This window comes from Simochromis diagramma, unplaced genomic scaffold (genome assembly GCF_900408965.1).
Source record: "Simochromis diagramma unplaced genomic scaffold, fSimDia1.1 OVJJ01000284.1, whole genome shotgun sequence".
Classification (NCBI taxonomy): domain Eukaryota; kingdom Metazoa; phylum Chordata; class Actinopteri; order Cichliformes; family Cichlidae; genus Simochromis; species Simochromis diagramma.
The window spans coordinates 2,598,035-2,618,092 of NW_024386871.1; the positions used below are offsets into that span (position 1 = coordinate 2,598,035).

Here is a 20,058-nt window from a genome sequence, read left to right on the forward strand (position 1 = left end):
GAAGTATACAGTTAACTTTGTGAAAACGCTTGCTATGTCTTAAAATATAAGACGGGCACTGATTTCCTATTGAGACTGACATTGACATGGATCACTATTTTCTCTCTGCGTGTCCTTACGTTCATTTACCCTCTTCTTCATGTTAAACAATACCAAATCTTCTATACTGAATATCTCTAAGAAGCCTGAACTCAAGTAACGGGCCCCAAACAACGATCAATTACCCTCTCCACTCCCTGCTCGCCCTCCCCAATCCAAAAAATAGTTCCAGGTGGTGAGACTGGGAGGGCAGGATATCATGGAGGGAGTGCGAGTGCATGGAAAACCCTAAGCCCTCATAGTCCCAGTGCACTAAGGTTGTCACAGCCAGCTTTCCTTTGCTCCACTCCCCTTCACCTGTTATCTGTCTATCACTTTATTGTGTTAGACCATGTTGGGCAGAGAGTGATCAACTCACACAATCAGAGTATAAAGACGTTTTTCTCGCATAATCGCAGCAAATTTGATTTCCAAGATAGAAGTTTTGTAATTTGATGCCTAGCTGTCATCCACATGCTGAATTTACTAACAGCCACCCATTGAAATTTATATTAATAAGCAAAATATATATAGCACAAGTGATTATTTGTCTTTGGACTATTAATACAAATTTCTGTTCTAATCATTCCAGCAATAGTTTGTAGGATTTTGCTGAAACTCGCATAATATCAGTGCTTATTATTGTATAAAAATTGTCCTTTCTTTCTACACTGCCTCTCTCTCTCTCTCTCTCACCCACACACACACACACACACACACACACACACACACACACACACACACACACACACACACACACACACACACACACACACACACACACACACACACACACTCAGCTTCCCCTGCTCCAGCTGTGTCTTAAGAAGTCAGCGCCAGACCGGTAATCTGACTGGGATAGAAGTTACTGGATCTGTATCCATTACAGGATGTAATACCCCTCTATCCCAAACTCTCAACACTTCCCCTTTCTGCACCTTTCAGAGGTCATTCTAAGATGACTGTTTCCTCCGTTTTTCTCAGCGCTATAGCCCCATCCAAATATAATGCAATTTGCTTATTGCACATTGCTTTGTAGCTGATGGTTACCCACTATAACAGCCATTCCAGGTGGTGAGAGTAACCCTCTAATGCATTTTACCATAATCAAGTTTCAACCCATGTTGTGCATTACACCACTGGTAGTTGCTTCACCTGAGAAAAGTTTCGCTTTTTTACTTTGAAGTTGCTGATTTTTATTGGTATTACATGGTTTCTAGTCACAACATCATCACAAACCAAATACACAGAACTTCTGGGTAACCGACACACTACAGCTACAGGAGCTGCTCAGCCAGGGTAACCCATGCTATGAAGCTCCCAGCACACAATTTCTGTGCTGATGATGCTGCTGGTTTGAAACTCCTGAGTCAGCAGAGCATTGCCACTATGCACCTGAGCACTCAGCAACCCTCAGCACTCAGTAACAAGTTGCTGGAGTTTTTAAATGCTTAAATTCGCCAATAATACCAATTAGAGTGGGTCGTAGAATATCTACAAGAGAAGAACTTTCATAAACTGGCTTGTTGCAGTAGTGACATCCTATTTGCAGTATCACACTCAAATTCAGTGAGATCTATAGAATGTCCCAGTATTTTACAAATGTTTGTAAAGGCAGACTGCATGGCTAGGAGCGTGGTTTTATACATCTATGACAATGTAACTGAAAACACCTGAATTCAAAGATTAAAAGGAGTAGCCCAACACTTACAGGCCCCTTAAGTGTCAGTATCAAAAATGGTGTATTTGAGACTCATATCTGTGTCATTACTTTTGTAGTAGAACAATAAATTCTCAAATGTCACCACATTAGTCTTCTGGGTACCAGGTTGTTAAGCCTGGTCAGGCCATGGTTTTTGGTGCAAACTGAATAAGAAAAAGAAGGAAAAAAAAATCACATAGAAAATTGACAAAGGGAAAACAAATACTAATAGAAAACCAATAACAAGCACTAAAATGTTCCCCCTCTGGTTCAACGTTACAGTCAGGACATTAGTAGTTCTAATGAGGTATCAGTTTTCTGCACGTGAACAGAACACATCCTGTCAGAAAGCTTTAAGGGTGAGGAATGGAAAGCACAACTAACGGCACGGTACACTGAGTCACATCTCAAGTGCTTCTTTTCTTATTTTTTAAAGCTGTGTTTTATTCCAAAATGCCTAATGACTTCCTCAGAGCAGAGTATCTTCAGAGACCCTCTCTGCATCCCTAAATGCAATTGAATGAATTCACTTGGAGTTGATGAGAATCATCTCTTTCACTGCTTTTGATTTTCTCAAAAACTAACAGCCAGGGCAATCCGTAAGTATGAAGTATGTCACTTTTACAATAAACTCAAAGAACTATGGCAAATCCTTAGGAGCTCGAGAACACAGGCAGCAAGTGTGATGTGTATATCTTGGCCAAAAACCAGGAAAATGTTTTATTCAGATAAAATAACACCTGAAATTCCACAGAGAGCAACAGTCTCATTAGAGAGCAGTGACAAAAGCAAAGCAACTGGCGGAGCTTTGACTGTGAAAACTGATACAGCCGTGCTTATTTCCACCAAGGACAATGAAATGTAAGCTATCACGCTCGCTCCTCACTTCCCAGAACTCACATTGAAGGCTGCAGCCTGGTGTAGGTGGAAGGTCACAAAAGATTTGTGTGTATGAGATTCATAAAGTGTGCATAAGAGTGTGATTTCCCTATACTACCTATGCCCACTCGACAATAATGAATACAATGTTACCTATTTGTTTACCGCACAGACAATGGCGTATAAATGCCAGAGGGCAAACTGTCACTTTTATGCAGACACAACAGAGTAGGCATTTTACTGGCTGTTTAGAAAATTAACTACTCCATTTAACTACTTAACTACTCACCTGTGGCAACATGAACAAGGAATCCCAGGTCTAGACATCTATTCAGTCTACCAAGTTATTTGTGAGTTGTTACGGAACAAAGACAATACACCGAGGAAATTAAGATACAAAAAGAGAAAAGGAGACGGAGACAGTCTTGTACATAACAACCACCTCGCTCTGTCTCACAACTTCTTTTAATTGACAAATGTTTGCCTGTTGAGTCACGGCTGAATTTATTGACAATCAATCATCTGTATGTCAGCCGATGAATAGGCCTGTTGCTGGTCCAATCAGTCATCTACGCGTAAGCCAATACATGCGACTAACAGGCCTCAGGAGAAATGCTTTCTGAATACAGTTTGGACAGTTTGGATCAGCACAGTCCCTTTCTTGTGTTTCTGTTTATTATGTGAATTTTGCTGATGCCAGCAAATAAAATAAGACAATGAATTAAATCCTAGCATCTCAAATTCACACGCTAAGAATTTAAAGGCTATTCAGCACAGAGCAGTGTTCTAATGCTTACATATAAATAGTCATTTTTCATTCTTTTAGCTTCTAAATACTGGCAATGCCGGGAAGGATTTATGAAAACTGGACTGAAGATTTTCTCAGCAAATGCCTTACAAATAGAAAAAACACACACTGTGAATGACTAACTAGGAGCATAACACAAACAAGAAATCTTGGGTGAGGTCCAACATTGTGTCAGATTTAACACTTCTTCTTTGCTGGCAGCTGTTCTGCGGCATCTTGGACGGAGCAGTCGGCGTTACCGTGCATCTAAAACATGTCGACACTTTGTCAGTTTGCACCCCTGTGCACTCAGGTGTGCAGTTTCACGCTTAAAAGCACATAATATTTAAAATAACTGTTATTCCTTCCAAGGCTCCAGTTATAAATTATGAAGCAGCACCTGAAAACAAAGAGAGTAAATCAGAAGGAGGGAGCTCGGCACAGACTGCTTCTGGAAAACCACCCAGTGACAATGGCAGGAAAGATATACAAGACAGAGGAGATGACTTGCTGCCAGAGGTCGCAGGAAGACCTCGGCACATAACATACTGAGCATGAGGTATGAGCGTTTGCTGGCTTAACTTCAGGGCTCCCGGCTGAAATAGCCTACAATGACTTTAAATAGATCAACAATAAAGAAAGAGATAGATAAATAAACACAGACACCATCATTCATTAAAAACACTGTCCAAATCTACACTGTGTTTAACTGAACAGTGGAAAGACTAACGTTTAAACTCTTGAAAACCAAACTTTGTTTTTAAATTACTGATTGGGAGGAAAAGCTACAAAATGCTCTTGTTACAGTTAACCCTAGAAGAGGGCATGAAAAATAACAGAGGCAGCGAGTCAACCCTTAAAGCTGAGCTAGGGAGCACCTTTGTATTGTCGCTGGAAAAAAAATTCAATATAACATTTGAGGATGTTGTAATTGAAGTAGAATTAGACGAACCATAGCTTCTTGACCTTCCTTGAGGCTTTAGAAAATCTGGCTCACGTCCACAGATTTGAGTTAACTGCACTTCTTTTCAGTCTGGCATGTAGAGGGTCAAGTGAAGTATAAATGCGGTAATATAAAGACTGAAAATGTAATCATTTGTGGTAATCCCATCAGTTAAGCATAAGACTTTCACTTAGGAGATTGGGGTTCAAATTCGTTTTGAAGATGAAACTCAGGCACTGTTGAATAAGACGAATGAACCGTCTCCTGTCAGACTCTTTATTTCTACTTACTGCAGCTTTAAAAACAAGTGTGATGGCACTAAACGCAACAGAGTTTTGAATCTGACACGTTCTCCCTCCAACACATAACAAATCACAGTTGAGATACCAAACATGGTCACAGACAAAGCGGCCGACACGTGTAACATCAGTGTCAGTCTGTGAGGATGCACTTCTCAGTGTGCTTGAAGAAAATGACAAATATATTGTAAATGAACTGACATATGACTCAGTTATTATTGCAGCATAGAGTGCTTTGAAGGGGGTGTGATAATTCATGAAATGGGAACATCTTTCTTGTTTTTGCATCACAAGCCGCTGGTTGAATATTAGCTTCAGCAGCATTCATGTGCATGTGTTAAATATGCAAATTTAAAAATCATAGACTTGCTTGAAAATGTGTCGAATCAAATTTCTCGTTTCAAAATCACAGCCCAAAGGAAGAGACAAAACACTGCCCTGTGCTTATTAAAAACCTTTTCATAATGACATGAAAATCAGTTATAACGCACAGAAAAAACAGCAACATACTATAGATATTAGGGATCATGTCCACTTCATTTGCATTTAACGTTTAAAATAGATTGTCATCATGGATTGCTTTCACAAAACGAAGGGCAATGTATAGCACAGATTTAAGACGCAAGACTTAATGAGTTAAAAACTGGTATACAACAAAAAAACTCTAAAGCAATGCTTCACAGTGTTAACGGGAGTAAGAGACGTAATGAGCTGTTGTGGAGCAACATCAGCACGCAGCTACTTAAAAACAGCAAAAAGTTCAGGGGAGCAGTCAGCAGAGAAAGTTTGCAGTAACTCACCGTGTCCTTGCGCATGCAGAGAGAACAGTCCAAGCAATAGTAGAGAACTCCAGCTCCAGAAGCAGAGAGACAAACAGCGCTTCAGCCTTTCTCCCTGCACTGGCATGGTAAGAGTGTGCCGCCGCTCCTCTCTTCTCTGGTCTCCTCTCTTCTCTGGTCTCCTCTCTTCAGCGCTCTCCGCACGATGGGATCCGCTCACACGCCGTCGCTCCTTCTCAGTGTGTATGTATGCACCAGAGAGAGAGAGTGGGTAGCAAGGGAGGCGGGGGTAGTATCAGGCATGCGAGCTCCTGAATCTGTGAGTGCGAATGTGTGTGTGTCTGTGTGGGTCCACCGAAACGTGAGAAAGTCCACACCACACAGAACACACCGGCAACAGCAGCAGCAGTTGGAGATGATTGTCCCCCCAACCCTGTCTGACAGTAGCAGCCCAGCTGAGAGAGAGAGGGAGAGAGACAGACAAAAAGGGGGAGTTTACTTCACTTGCCTTGTAGGGAGGGCTGGCCCTCTCTCTCTCTCCACACACACACACACACACACACACACACACACACACACACACACACACGGAGGGAGGACATGGGTGGAAAGAAAACAGGGGCAGAGAGCAGACAGGAGCAAGATGGGGTTTAGAAAAAAAAAAAAGTAGGAGGAGGGTGAGGAGGACATTGAAAACAAGCAGCACTATCTGTGGGATTCTGCACCTTTAACAGCTTATAGATATCTGTTTACACTTTGTTTTGGAAATAAGACTGTTAATCGGGTGAGATTGACATAAAGTGTTGACCTAACAATAAAGCAGTGCTACAATTGATCAAACAATACATTTCAGATAACTGCAGGAACTAAAAGAAAATCATATAACATCCACATGTACTTCCTTTCATGTGATTGCAGCGGATCCTAATTGTTGTGCGTTTGCATGGCCTAAATGGGAAAATTGGACCATTGTATGTTCAGTAAATATATCAGAATAGCTGAATATCAGAGTAACTGCCAACACTGGAGGTACTGGATAAATCTGTGTAGCACTTCAAGTATAATTAAGGGAAAAAATATACTGTATATGGAAGAGGCCCTACTTTAGGTGTGATTTAATAGAGTGGATTTGAATTGTTCATGTTAACACGTAGGCAGGCTAACCTGTAGTGTACTTAGACACCCTTTATGCATATGGTTTTGAGCCTAAGGCATTGACCTTTAGCTTTGGTCTTCAGCAGGCTGGAACGAACATATGCAAAACAACATTTGAATAAAACTGCACTCAGGTTTGTGTCACCGACGACTCCACAGTCTGCACGGCTGGGGTCGGGTTTATCATTCCGAAGAATTCTGCTTTAGAATCCCAGATTTACGAAAAGCTACTCAAAACACCTCTTCACACAGTGGCGTGCTATTCAAGTAGCTGGCCTAGACACTTTGAAGGAGCTGTTAGAGATTACATCACCCAAGCCTGGAGCTTTTATACTAATAAATAAATGGGTTGAGACACTCTAATAGACCATTTCCTTTCCAGAGCTATCCTCTTGCCTGTAAGGCATGCTTTCGACAAAACCGTGTGTGTGTGTGTTTGTGAGAGCGCACGTGCGTGTGTGCTGGTAACTCTTTGCTTTTAGCTGAAAATATGACAGACCTAAAACACCACAGAATGGGCAGCTTTTTTTTTTTTTTCCCTCCTCAAAACACAAAATGCTGAACATTGAAGTTTCGAGGTTAAATAGATGGGGGTTTTGTTTTCATGTTAATCTGCCTCTTTGTTGCTGCCGCTGTTCTTTGCACTTCTTTTCTTTCTCACACTTGTTCATGTTGGTCATTAAAGGCAAACAATAGGCTGCCTGGCTCCCTCGCTCTTCGATGAGAGCAAAATATCACTTCACAAATAAACCGTCCTGACCTGCCGCTGCCCTATCATCTTTCTGTCTGCCCTCATCATTGCCTCTCTCAAGCCCTGTTCCCATACAAACAGTAATAAATGTTCTTGTCAATTTTCCTCTCATGTGAAAGAGAAGATCCGGTCTCAGTTTTTGAAGCAGGATGCCGAGCTGGGGATGTTTAGCAAATAAGAAGCGGCCACTTGTGTAACTTGATATTTCAATTAGTATTTTGACAATTAATTAACCAAATACATCTATTTGGTGTCTTTCTTGCTACAAGATTACAGTGATCTGATTTTTGAATAAAATCCTTTTTTTTTTGCCCTTTCTGAACTTCTGAAGTCCTGGATTCGGTTGTAAAGTCAAAATTTTGAAGTGACCATTCCAGATAGGAACGTTTTCCGTTTTGGAAAGCCACAGCAAAGTTTCTCCCGTTTCATGCCTTCCTAAATGACACACAGCTTTCTTTATTACCATTTCTACTCTTTCCAAGTTTTTTTTTTTTTTAAACTAACAAACTTAGCTGCCCTCCCCCTCCACTTCTGTGTTTTTCTTCTCCACTCCTTTTCCCACTCCCCTCCTCCAGTGAACCAGAATGTCATTTCAAGCATGTCTAACCACGGGAAGCCTTTTAAAAAACTGTGACAGCATTTGCCCCCAATCCCCAAAGCTGTGAAGCCCTGTGTGTGTAAGCAAGTAATGAATGTCTGTGGTGATTTGCTTGAGAACAGAATATCATATGCAGATTGAGGTATGATCCCTTTAAAAGCTGTTACTTTAAAGGTACTGTAGACCAGTGCTCCATGACACACACACACACACACACACACACACACACACACACACACACACACACACACACACACACACACACACACACAGGGAGGCTATTCTTCACTGGTGTCACCCTCATGCTGGGTCTATGATGAATGGCTGAGACTGTCATGAGCGAAGGATGAGCAGTAAGAAAAAAGGGAGAGAAAAAAAAGCACAGAAAGGCCTCTGACAAGAAAAACAAAGGGGAGAAGAGGGAAGAATAATAGATATCTGAAGCCTCTTAGAGGAAAGCTTTTTTGAAGAATTTAGATAACAGAAGGAGGAAGTTGACCTTTAAGGGATATTTAGAGGAATTCAAATTTAAGAGCAAAAAAAAGGCTTATAGTGATAACAGGAGGTCAAAGACATAAAAATACAAGCAACACTTCTACTTTACGTCACAAATGAGTTGCTCAGATGTCTTTAAATCTGATGCAGAGACCACTGTTTATTCTGACTGCTTGTATGCTAATAGTGTTCAGGCCCCTTTACACATTCAGATTATAAGTCTCAGCAAGTGCTTGGGGTCAGTAGTTTATTCAGCATCCACTCTTTCATCATTTTTGACAAGCTGTCATAACACAACAACTTCACTTGTCAGTAGCTCTCAGTGTCAACACTTCAAAGGAGGTGGACTGAAAGTTGCCAGTAAACACATTTAATTTCTGATCTCGGAAATTAGAAACAAATAATACATCTAATGAGTTGTTAGGTACAATTCAGAAGTTTCCTCCTCGCCAAGTTCTCTCTCTCTCATATATATATATATATATATATATATATATATATATATATATTTATTAGGGGTGCAATGATACACAAAATTCACGGTTCGGTTCGATACTTTGGTGTCACGGTTCGATATTTTTTCGATACAAAAAAAATGTTCATGCCTTTTTAATTTGTCATTTACTAAAATTATAAATATATATTTTAACTCAAAAGTACAGTTTTTAAATTTAATGTTGCTGAAACAAAGTAATAAAAAAATAAATCTATCTGATCGAGAAATCACTCATCTTTGGAAAAGAGAGTTTATTACAGAGAAATGGCTCTTTCCAAAATAAAAGCTATACTATACGCTTCTTCTGGGCTATATTCTCAGCAGCATATTAAACATATCAGGTCCCCATAAGGAGAATCATGTGCTAACGGCTGTCTAAATGACTCCGGTAAAGTTTGTAGCATGCGTGCTTGTTGCTTTTGTCTGCTTCCACTTGTCTTTGCACTAGGATGATGTCGGAGTAAATGTGCAGTCATATTCGTTGTGTTCCCACTAGTGCTGTCAGCGTTAATCTGAAATGACGTTAACGCCACAACATGGCAAATCTCCGTTAACGAGCTACCGTGGATCGCCCCGTGTGTGGGGCTGGACGGCCAACACGTTAACGAGATAACTGCGCTAACACACTAGTTCCCACCAATGTAATTGAGCATTACGGCACATCCAACATACTGTTTTACTTTTGTCCATGACGCGCTTACCTTCAGGGTCATACGTCACATGAAAACCAAAATAGTTCCAATCGCCAGATCTGAATGAGGGTGGGGGAGGTTCAATTTGCCATGTTGCAACGAGAGCTTAACTTCTGTCTGGCTAGCTTGCCCTGCGCTCAGTGGATCTGCGTTCGACTACTCCGCCTAGGCTGCACTGTCGAGCGCAGATCCACTGAGCGCTCAACACAGACAGCATCGTCAGAAGGAAAGTTGATAAAATAAATTAAAAAATTTTGTATTGTTCGATACATATGCGTACCGAAAGCACTGTATCGAACGGTTCAATATCGATACGAGTATCGTTGCACCCCTAATATATATATATATATATATATATATATATATATCACTGCACAATCTAAATTAGCAATCCTGAACTACCGCCTCCCCAGAACTGCAAACTATTAACTGCCGTGTCACCTGTAGTTTTATAATACCTTGGAGATAAATGAGAAAGGGTTCTTTCTATTAAAATCAATGACAGTGAATGGGAATGTAAAGATATGCTAAAATCACTTTCAGTTTGTAATCATGCCAAAGCAATACAGTTCAAGATTTAACACAGAATGCATATATCTCCCAATCTTAAAACAGTTTCAACCCAGCAATGTGCTAGATAGAGATTGGTACCCTAACTCATTGCCGTTGCTAATGTCATAAGCTGCAAAGATACCGATATTATTATGGAGATGGACCCAAAGTTTCTTATTTGAGGTCTCTCTGATAGAGTACATTCTTCAATAGGTCTATTACTTACTTGCACTGCAGTGAAGAACATCTTACTAAAGTGGATTAATGTAAAAGAACCGAGCGTTAAAGGCTAGTGTAGAGTGCTGTTTTATTTGGTACTGTTGTTTTACATTTTTTGTCTTTTTGTGTTTCTGTTTGTTTGTCTAAAAGTGTGTGCTTAAAGATTTCAGAATGGATCAATCCTTTGCTTGTAAAACTGGAGAACAATAAATATATTTGGAAAAGAAAAAAACAGTCATGTGGACTGATGTGGATTAAGGATGAAAATAAAAATCTGGTATTACTTATATTGCTACGGTACAATTATATTAACTAGGAGAGCTGCAGAAGCTTTAATTATATGTAGACAACAGCTTTATAATTTGAGTGAAGTTAACTAGATCTCTGTAGCGTGTTGCTAATCTTATAGAAGGTCTATAGCACTGAGACTCTTCTCAATCCTCGCCATTCTGTCATCAGATCATGAGTACTCCCATCATCTATAACTAGGGATCTACAAATATTGCGGTACCATGGAATTGCGTGCCATTGACCTTGATTATCACTGGCCTTTTGGCAAATACTATGACGAAATGACTGCTGAGGGTGATAAAGATGACATATGACATCCTCTGCCTCTCTGATTGCATCCTGTGAGATGGACCTCATTGTAGTTGATCAGAAAGTATCAGCTTTGTATGTAGCTTTGTTGCCTCACAGCTAGAAGGTTGTGGGTTTGAATCCATCATCAGGCCGAGGCCTTTTTGCGTGGAGTTTGCATGTTCTCTGTGTGGGTTCTCTCTGGGTACTCTGGCTTCCTCCCACAGTCCGAAGACATGCATTTAGTAGCATTAGGTTAATTGGTGATTCTAAATTGCCTATAACTGATGTGAGTGTGAATGGGTGTGTATGTCTGTGTTAGCCCTGCGACAGACCGGCGACCTGTTCTGGTTGTACCCTGCCTCTCACCGTTTGTGAGCTGGGATAGGCTCAAGGCCCCACACGACCCTGAGCTGGATAAGTGGAAGAGAGCGGATGATAAATAGACAGAGCATCCAGGAACTACTTCTGATAAAGTGCAGTCCTAACATGCGGAAAAAAAAAAAACTATCCATAGCAATTTTGAATAGAGGGTAGAGTAGATACGCAATTTTAACTAGATAAAGGAATAAAAATTACACATTATTTATACAGTATTGTTGTTCTATGTTTTTTAAAACAGTTGAATGTGTAGCAGTGCAGCAGTGTTAGGAGAGTCAATTTCTGATTACCAGAGTACTTCTTTTTTCTTTTTGTTTTTTAAGTAGGTGTTAAGACTTGAAGGTTTTCACAGGCCACTTACTGTAATTTCTGTCTGGGCTCAAATTCCAAATATATAAATGGACTTGGCATACTTGCGACTCTGCATATACCTATTCAAACACATTGTCTCCGCATTCGGATTTCTTTGGGATTTAAAAACCACCTTACCTTTTCCTGGCTCACTTTTAGAAGCATTTATCCCTTTATTTGATGTGTGAACTGACTAAAAGACAGGGGATTAAATCCATTTTAGTGAAACACCTCCGTGGCACAGCAGCACATCTGCTAATCCCCACCCATTCACATCAGCATGTCTTTAAACTAACAAGAGGTTTAACATAATCTGCTTTAAGTCTGTCCATTCACTCCTATTCACTGGTGCATTTACATAGCAATCCTTTGTAGATGTGGGAGAGCTGTGTGTGAGAGTTGCGGTAGTACTTCCTCTTCCTTCTGAGGGAAACCTAAATGGTGGTTTAGTTGAGTTCATTTGTTGTTTTAGTTTTAAAATGTTCAAACAAAGCACTGCAGTTAGCAACAATTTAGATCAAGACAAGTAAGGAAGACATGATTAAAGTGGTCTGTAAGGAATGTATGAAGTGCTGTGTGCAAAATGGGATAGGAAGGTAATGATTAAGGATGGAGCAACAGGGCTGCAAATTACAGGTGATGCTAAGCCTTTTCACCCCGACTTAAACGACACAAACTCACCAGAGAAATATGATTTCCTCCTTCTGTCGCAAACACAGCCAACAAAAGTCATCCTAGGGCCAAGGAATTGGTGAGAGGAATAAGGACACGAGGAGTAACGCAGAGTTCAGGGAGATGTTGATGAAGCAGTGAAAGAAACTAAAGCCTGTCAGGTCCTCCTCTGTCCTCAACACTAATTTGTTCTTGTTTGACCTTTCACCTTTATGAGAAAATACCTCTGCGACACTGAAGAACCCCTTTTTACCCACAAATATGGAAAGATAAAATAAATAATATATTATTTTATATTATTTAGTAAGCAGTTACAGAGTGATGTTTAGATCACTTCAGAGAATGTTAATTTAACTCAATGTATTACCACTTGATCAAATCATAACCATAACCAGTATTTGTCCAACCACAAATAAGATATTTATTCCCTCCCTGAACTGCATGTCGGATGCTAGTAGGAATTTTTTCCATTTAGTGAGATCCTGCCAGACAGGATTTCTTTTTTATAAGGATTTATTTTCCTTTACACTCACTGGCCAATTTTTTAGATATGCTGGGTCGGACCCAGGCAAGATTTATCCAACCTTCTGTAGCCTAAATTCCCTGATCTTAGCCGAAGGGAGTGGCACCCAGTGTGGTCTTCTGCTGCTGTAGCCCATCTACTTCAAGGTTCACAATGTTGTGTATTCAGAGATGCTCATCTGCACACCTTGGTAGTAAACAAGTAGTTATTTGAGTTGCTGTTGCCATCAGTTCAAAGCAGTCTGGCTATTCCTCTCTGACCTTTGACATCAACAAGACCTTTTCACCCAGAGAACTACTCACTGGGTTTCTGTCCATTTTTCAGACACTTCTCAACCCCGGTTCTGTGGTCAAATCTCAGTAGATAAGCCTGTCTGGCACCAACAACCAAGCCATATTCAAAGTCACTGAAAACACCTTTCATCCCCATTCAGTTTAAACTATAGGAGGTCGTTTTGACAATGTCTGCATGCTTGAATGTGAAAATGAATTGCTACCGTTTGATTGGCTGATTAGATATATGCATTATCAAGCACTTAAACAGGTCTAACTAATTATATGGCAAGGAAATGTATATTATTTTCCATTTCCTGTCTAGCACGGTTAGGTTTAGTGAACTAAACTAATTGGGTAACTTTAGAAAAAGATCCTCATAAAATACACCACTTCAAGATTGTCGTCTGTGTCTCATGTTTTCTGCTAGAAATCTGGTCATGTGGGTTTTGGATGGTCAGCAGGGTGTCTGTGCCAAACTATGCTTAACCTAAACCTTGTTATGAGCCTTTGCTTTTTTTTTTTCTCCAAAAGGAAGTCAAGTCCCCTAAGGTGACTGCGTAAACAAGTTTATACCACAAGTAACACAAAACACATTCACACATCACAGAGAGTTAGGTGTTGGGCCACTTAAACTTAATGAAAGCCTAATGATAGACTGGGAATTGGGTTTTACAGCATGTTATTGTCATTGTGAAACCACTCACTGTATCACTTTACAACCGCCATAAAATCACTGAAAGGGATATGTGATTAGGGCGAGGTAGAAGAAAACTGAGACGGAGTATTAGGTATCCACAACTGTAATCATGATATCATAAATATTTCAATTATTTTCTGAATTTCTTTTGCATATATCCATGATGAATGCCCACGTGTACCGTCAAGCTATGTAGCGCAAACAATGTTTTTCTAGATCATTTCAGAAAGATTAATGTCCTGTTATTTTGCACTTAGGCACACAGCACGCAAAGAGAGAAGGAAAGCCTCGAATATTACTTTGATGTTAAATGTTAGTGAAGACACTTTTGATTAATAGGAAACAGCTAAATAAGCAAAATAGGAATCATAGGATGTCGTTTTTAAGAGAAGATGAAACATGCACACACACACACACACACACACACACACACACTGTGAGTCTAGAATAAGCAATCCCCCACCTTCCACCTCCCTCGCACACATACCATCACCCCCCAGACCCCCACAATCCCTTGAGGAATAGGAAAGGGTGCTGGGAGGAGGAACCAACTGGCCAAAAGGGTGGAATGTTAAATTTGTCTTGCTAAGGTAGACATGCACACAGAAAACAGAAGACCTACTTCCTGAGTGGGAGCAAAAAGGAGAGTTGAGTTTTCCCACCTGCTTCGTGGGATCGTTTTTGCTGCCTACTTTTTCTGATTCATAAATGAGACAGCTTGCTAAATACTGCAAAACACAATCTGCAGCCACCCACCAACACTTTTTTTTGTTCCCCACAATGACTGGCCTCTGCTTGTTTATCCATCTGTCACATAAAATATCTGATACAGCTCTAGCTGGAAATGCGATCAGACTTTGAAGAATTTTCTTCATCTGGTTGGCACTGCTAACTTGGATTGTTAACATTAATTATGCAACGAGTGCATCTCAGCTCTCAGTGCAACACTGCAGAAAGTCAAACTCTGATGACTACTACCTTACAGCAGGGAAAGCCTCTGTGATTCTGTTTAGATGCAGTCAAGCACCTGCTTCCTCTGGTTACACTTGATTTGACGCATTTGTTGTTGTTTTTTCTTTATCCTCAGCTTAGCTTCTGTTTGCATCTCTTTGGTTTTCGGTTTAAAAGTGCAGATGTCTGAGTTACTGTGTGTCACGCTAGAGCATTTTATCTAAAACAACAAGCATGCCGGCAACAACTCCACACTCTCCTCACATTTTAGTTACAGCTTAATTATTGTAGTGAAACAGCAATCCTTGTCAGCAGTACAAACATGTTAACCTATTTTATATAAGGCACTGTGCATGTGTCTTGTGCCATTTTTCTTTTTCTTTCTCTTTATATACTGCCAAGGAGGCAGATTTCCCAATTGGTCTTCAGCAGTACTTTTCTCTTTCACATTTTTCTTTTGGACATTGACTGCTTTTTCACTTATTTTCAGTGTATGTCTAACCCCAGGGATAAATCAGTATTGTGCCTAATAGCCAAAGTTGTTGTTAACTTGTAAATGTTTAGCTTCTTTGTTATTGGGAACATGTTACTAGGAATCTTCAAAAAATGCCAAACAATACTGTTTGGCAGGCATAAAAGATGATTTTTGTGCCAACAAAGTACTATTAGCTGAGAACTAGGCATATCTAGGCATACCACAGTGTGCAGTGTGTCTTTAAAAAAAATTTGGAGGAAAAAAATTAGAGGACAAAAGAAGCCATATGTAAAACATGGTGGAGGCTCCATCATGGTTTGGAGCAGTTTTTAAAATCTTGTCAAATTCAATCATAAATGCAGGAAAGTACCATCTGATTTTTGATCTGGAAAGCATCTGTTTGGCAATGGCTTTATTTTTCAGCATATAAATGATTGCAAACATACTGCCAATGCAGAGAAAAGGCAAAATGGCTTCCCCAGACCCTGGGACTAAACATCACTGAAGCGCTGTGGGATTGTTTTGACAAAACGCGTAACAAAAGGCATCACAAATCTAAAGAAAAGACTGGGAAGACTTGGTGCTGCTGCCTCATATATTGTATTTTCATGTGTGTTTGCACATGGTTCAATAAATCACTGCACCTGTTTCCAGTTTTCCAAATAAACTAAAACAAATAATGCTATTCCAAGACTTTTGCACAGTACACTAAATTCAAAAGCCTTTGTGAGAGAGAGGCATAGCATGGAAACTTTCAACAGCAGTTCAATCAGCTATAGAGAACACATATGCCTGTTGCTATTGCAACTACATTGCAATAGCTATCAACCAAGGGAAGATAGCGTCTTCGGGTATGTATGAAATAATCCAAATTCTTTACGTTTCTTAGTTTTATTTCCCTTTGTCATAAATATAGTAATACTTTCCATGATTCCAAAAACACTCATTTAAAAACACAGGGATCTAGTGTTTATAATTACCCTGTAGAACTAACCTGGTTTTGCCCAGATTATGTAGGAGTTTAGGCTAATAAAAGAGCTACACGTGGTTCTTTGGCTAATGACAACTGTTTTCTCCAGCCAAGAATAGCATAGCCCAATAAAACCTTTCAGCCTCTGTGGCTGGTCCTATTCACCGTTGTTTTCTCCTACTCCCCCTCTCTTCCAGCCTTGCATATACTTATACCTGCCAGAAGAGAAGAGAAGAGTCCCATATTAGTGGTTGTTTAGGGCCAAACAGAGCATAGTGACACCAGGGGTAGGGGGCTAACCTACAAACTGCCTGTGACCCCGACACCTGCACGAACACAGGGACACATACTGATATAAAAGCACGTACACCGGTCCAGACACACACACACACACACAAACGCACTTATTCACAGATCACTGCTTATGACACCCGCTTCTCTAGACCTGCCAAAAGGCCACCATTTGACCACCTGATAATACAGTCTGCTAGGCAAAACACTAATACTGTGTAATCACTCTTCCTCACAGACTTTACCAAACAATTAGATACATGCTGCCAGCGATTCAAAATAGTTTTTTTACTGAAGACTTCAAAGGAAAGCAATGAGAGCAAGTTCAGAGGTCAGGGCTAGAATGAAGGGAGAAAAGACTTTTGATTAAAGACTCTTTTTGATTAAAAGAGGCACTGAATAGAGAAAGCAGGATAAAAGAAGAAAGATAAAGAAAAAGAACATGGAAGCAGCTAATGATGTTACGAATGAATGGGAATTTATTGCCAAAGCATTCAGTGGCAAAGCTTGAACCAGCTTTAAACTTTTGTGATTTTCTCTTATCTGTTAAGTGTGATTAATCGACCAGATTATGATTGAATTTAGCAATCTAAATCGAGCATGACCAATTCATTTGAATCCAGTAAAAATCTAATAGAAACAATGCTGGCAGTTACTCGGGCAACTAGCAACACTTTTGTTTTTAAGGGATTTTAAACTAAGTATTCTGGAGTTATTTTGGTTAGAGATTATTGTTATTTTATACCAGCACTTGGAGCTCATTCACAGCATTGGTATTGATATATCAATACCAATGCTGTGAATGTCAGCTTACTACTAAAAGTTGGTTTGGCAAATGTACTTAAAAAGTAGGATGGCCCTTTTTCAAATGCTATATGCTGCGTATATGCAGTGGCTTTGCTGATATTATGAACAGGCACATACTGGTGTCCTATGCCTGCTGAGGTTAAGGCGTGTGTGCAGTGAGCTCAGTGAAGCAAATTGCTTGAAGATCAATAATTCCCTGCAACGGTTGCAGGGCTACCCATCTTATATTCTGTTTCTAAATACCAAAAGGTATAAAAATTAGATGCCGACTTCTTTGACAGAGCTGGTCTGAGCAACTGAAGTAAACTCAACAGATTTTGATTTACAGTTTACAAGAATAAGGTGCCAGGCAGTATTTTTCTGTGAATCCTGGCTTATCTCTCACAGAACGTATGGCTTATGATTTGAATGCTAACGAAGTTAGACAGGAAGTAAGGACAAGGGGACACAGTGTTGGGCAGGGGTTGAGTCAGATGACGGAGGTGGTGGGAGCAAAGCTGGTGTCGGAAGGGTGGTGGTGGGGCATGAGGGTCTGCTTGGGGTGAGAGGCGCAGTGGGATAAGAGCGTGGGGAGTTCATGCCCCTGAAAGGCCCTTTTCGCACTGCATAAACAAAGAGATTACAGTGAGAAGGGGCTCAGTGCCGCTAACAAGCAGTGCTGCCACACACACTCGTTTAAACTCGTGCACACACAGTCACATCCTCATAGGAATCATACACGCATACACGCATGCACACACGCACACACACACACACACACACACACACACACACACGACTATAAACACACAAACAAGGACAAGCTCATGCAAACTAATGTGCACTCACAAACACAGCATCAACTCAATAAACCTACGCACACAAATAACAAGAAGCATCACAACATAGTGGCGCCACCTGTCTCCTCTTCACCAATTAATGAGCTCCCAGCTCCCGGGATGCTACAACGGGGTGGCAATTAGCAGCAAAAAAAAAAAAAAAAAAAAAAAAAGAAGATGAAGAAGGGGGGAGTCATAAATGAGGAAGACAAACAGACGATGGGGAAATGGTTTGAGAGGGTGAGGGTGGAAGGGGCTGAATCAGCTAGAATCAGTCAAAGTAAAGAAAAGGGACAGAGTGAGAAACACAGAGGAAAGGCAATGTGTCCATGTAACTACTCGCATTCATGAAAGTTTATTTTAAACCCACATTTTTAAACTGTCTGTTTTTTTCAGTCTTAGGTGACAAGGCAGGATTACAGACTTTTAACATGTTGAACTCACCGTTGTCCATTCTATATTGCTGTCTCTTATTTCAGATATTTCTCTGATTTATGCTATGCACTGTCAATATAATACACTTTAAAATAATGTAGAAAAACTGCATTTAACTTGACAACATCCAGGGAACTGAAAAAGATGGAAACATTTGGAAAAACTCAGCTCATTGATGCTGCTCGCCTGCATGTTTCCATCTCTTACTTGCGTTTCCTTTTTTTTTTCTTGCCTCATTCCTTCTGTCATTCAGTCACGCTTTGTTTCCCGTTTCTCTCTCTTAAATGCATGCACACATACACATTCTTTGTTCGCCACCTGATAACAGGCAGTCATTCATACCAACTCATGACCTCTGACCCTTGAACCTTTAGGTCTAAATACAGAACTGAGGGACCGGTCACGCATTTGCTGACGGTGACATCTGATACAGAAATGCACACACACATAAATCAACAAAAGTTACGGTAAAAAATGTACAAATTTAAAATTCCATTGGAACAGTCTTATATGCAGCATCAATGATTAAATGAACTTAACTGAAGTTAAAATAATAAAATGAATGTCAGCTAGAAGACACATATTTTTCCAGTTTTTAGAGACACAGATGGCTAAAACTCTATATGTAAAATATTAAATTATATCAGTATTAAAAACTTACACTTCCCCTGCTAATAATACTACCATCCCTACTACTATAGCTACAAACAACAATAACAGCAACAGCTACTTTTACTTTCTTTAAAAAATGTTTGCGTTCGATATTTCAGTGTGTGAAGAAGTGTGGATTATTAAAATGGTGACTTTACCATATGTTGAGAAACTTTGTAAATTAAAAAATCCAAATCTAGTGGTCAATTTCACAGTAAACTAATACACCCTGGCAGCTGCCAAAGCATTGATCATTTACACGTTTGTCTTTGAAACACACATACGTCAATGATCTACAACATAAGCGTGACAAGCAATTACTTACTTCCATACAAAACTTAAAATTTACTGAGTTCATTTTTATTTGTGAAATATTTTGCATCCGAATGTTAGTTACATTCAAAATCCATTATGCGCTACACAAAAGGGAAGCAGACACACAAAGCACAGAGACAAACATTCATTTGCATCTCCCCCTTCTCTATCCATCTCCAGCCATGTCCACTGGCACACATATTAGGCAGGTGTGGGGTCAGTGTTAGGGTCAGAAGCCTCGGTCCAGCTCCCAAATATAGTGCTTCCACTATTCAAGGATCCGTAAGTTCAACGCAGCTTCTCGTATGACCACCATGGGCCCTTTATGTATGGGAAAAAAAGCAAAAATACCTAACACACAAAACAAGCATTCATCAATTCAGCACAAGTATTTACGCTCATGGACTACATTTATACATGTAGGTCAATCAGTGGTCGTGGA

The 20,058-nt window shown here is 40.0% G+C and overlaps 1 protein-coding gene across 3 annotated transcripts in view; it reads right to left on the reverse strand.

Annotated features, from left to right (window-relative positions):
- Positions 1-20,058, reverse strand: part of bmpr1ba (bone morphogenetic protein receptor, type IBa) — a 69,268-nt gene that overhangs the window by 19,026 nt on the left and 30,184 nt on the right. The window contains exon 1 of one of the 3 annotated variants that reach the window (XM_040031627.1): positions 5,489-5,572. The exons of 1 other annotated variant lie outside the window; for it this stretch is intronic. Coding sequence is in view for 1 of the 2 variants with exons in the window: in XM_040031625.1 (XP_039887559.1) it covers positions 5,489-5,594 (106 nt within the window). In the remaining variant the exon portion in view is untranslated. Of the gene's footprint in view, positions 1-5,488; positions 5,923-20,058 lie in introns of those variants that run through there. One more of the 3 variants, XM_040031625.1, reaches the window with a different exon arrangement.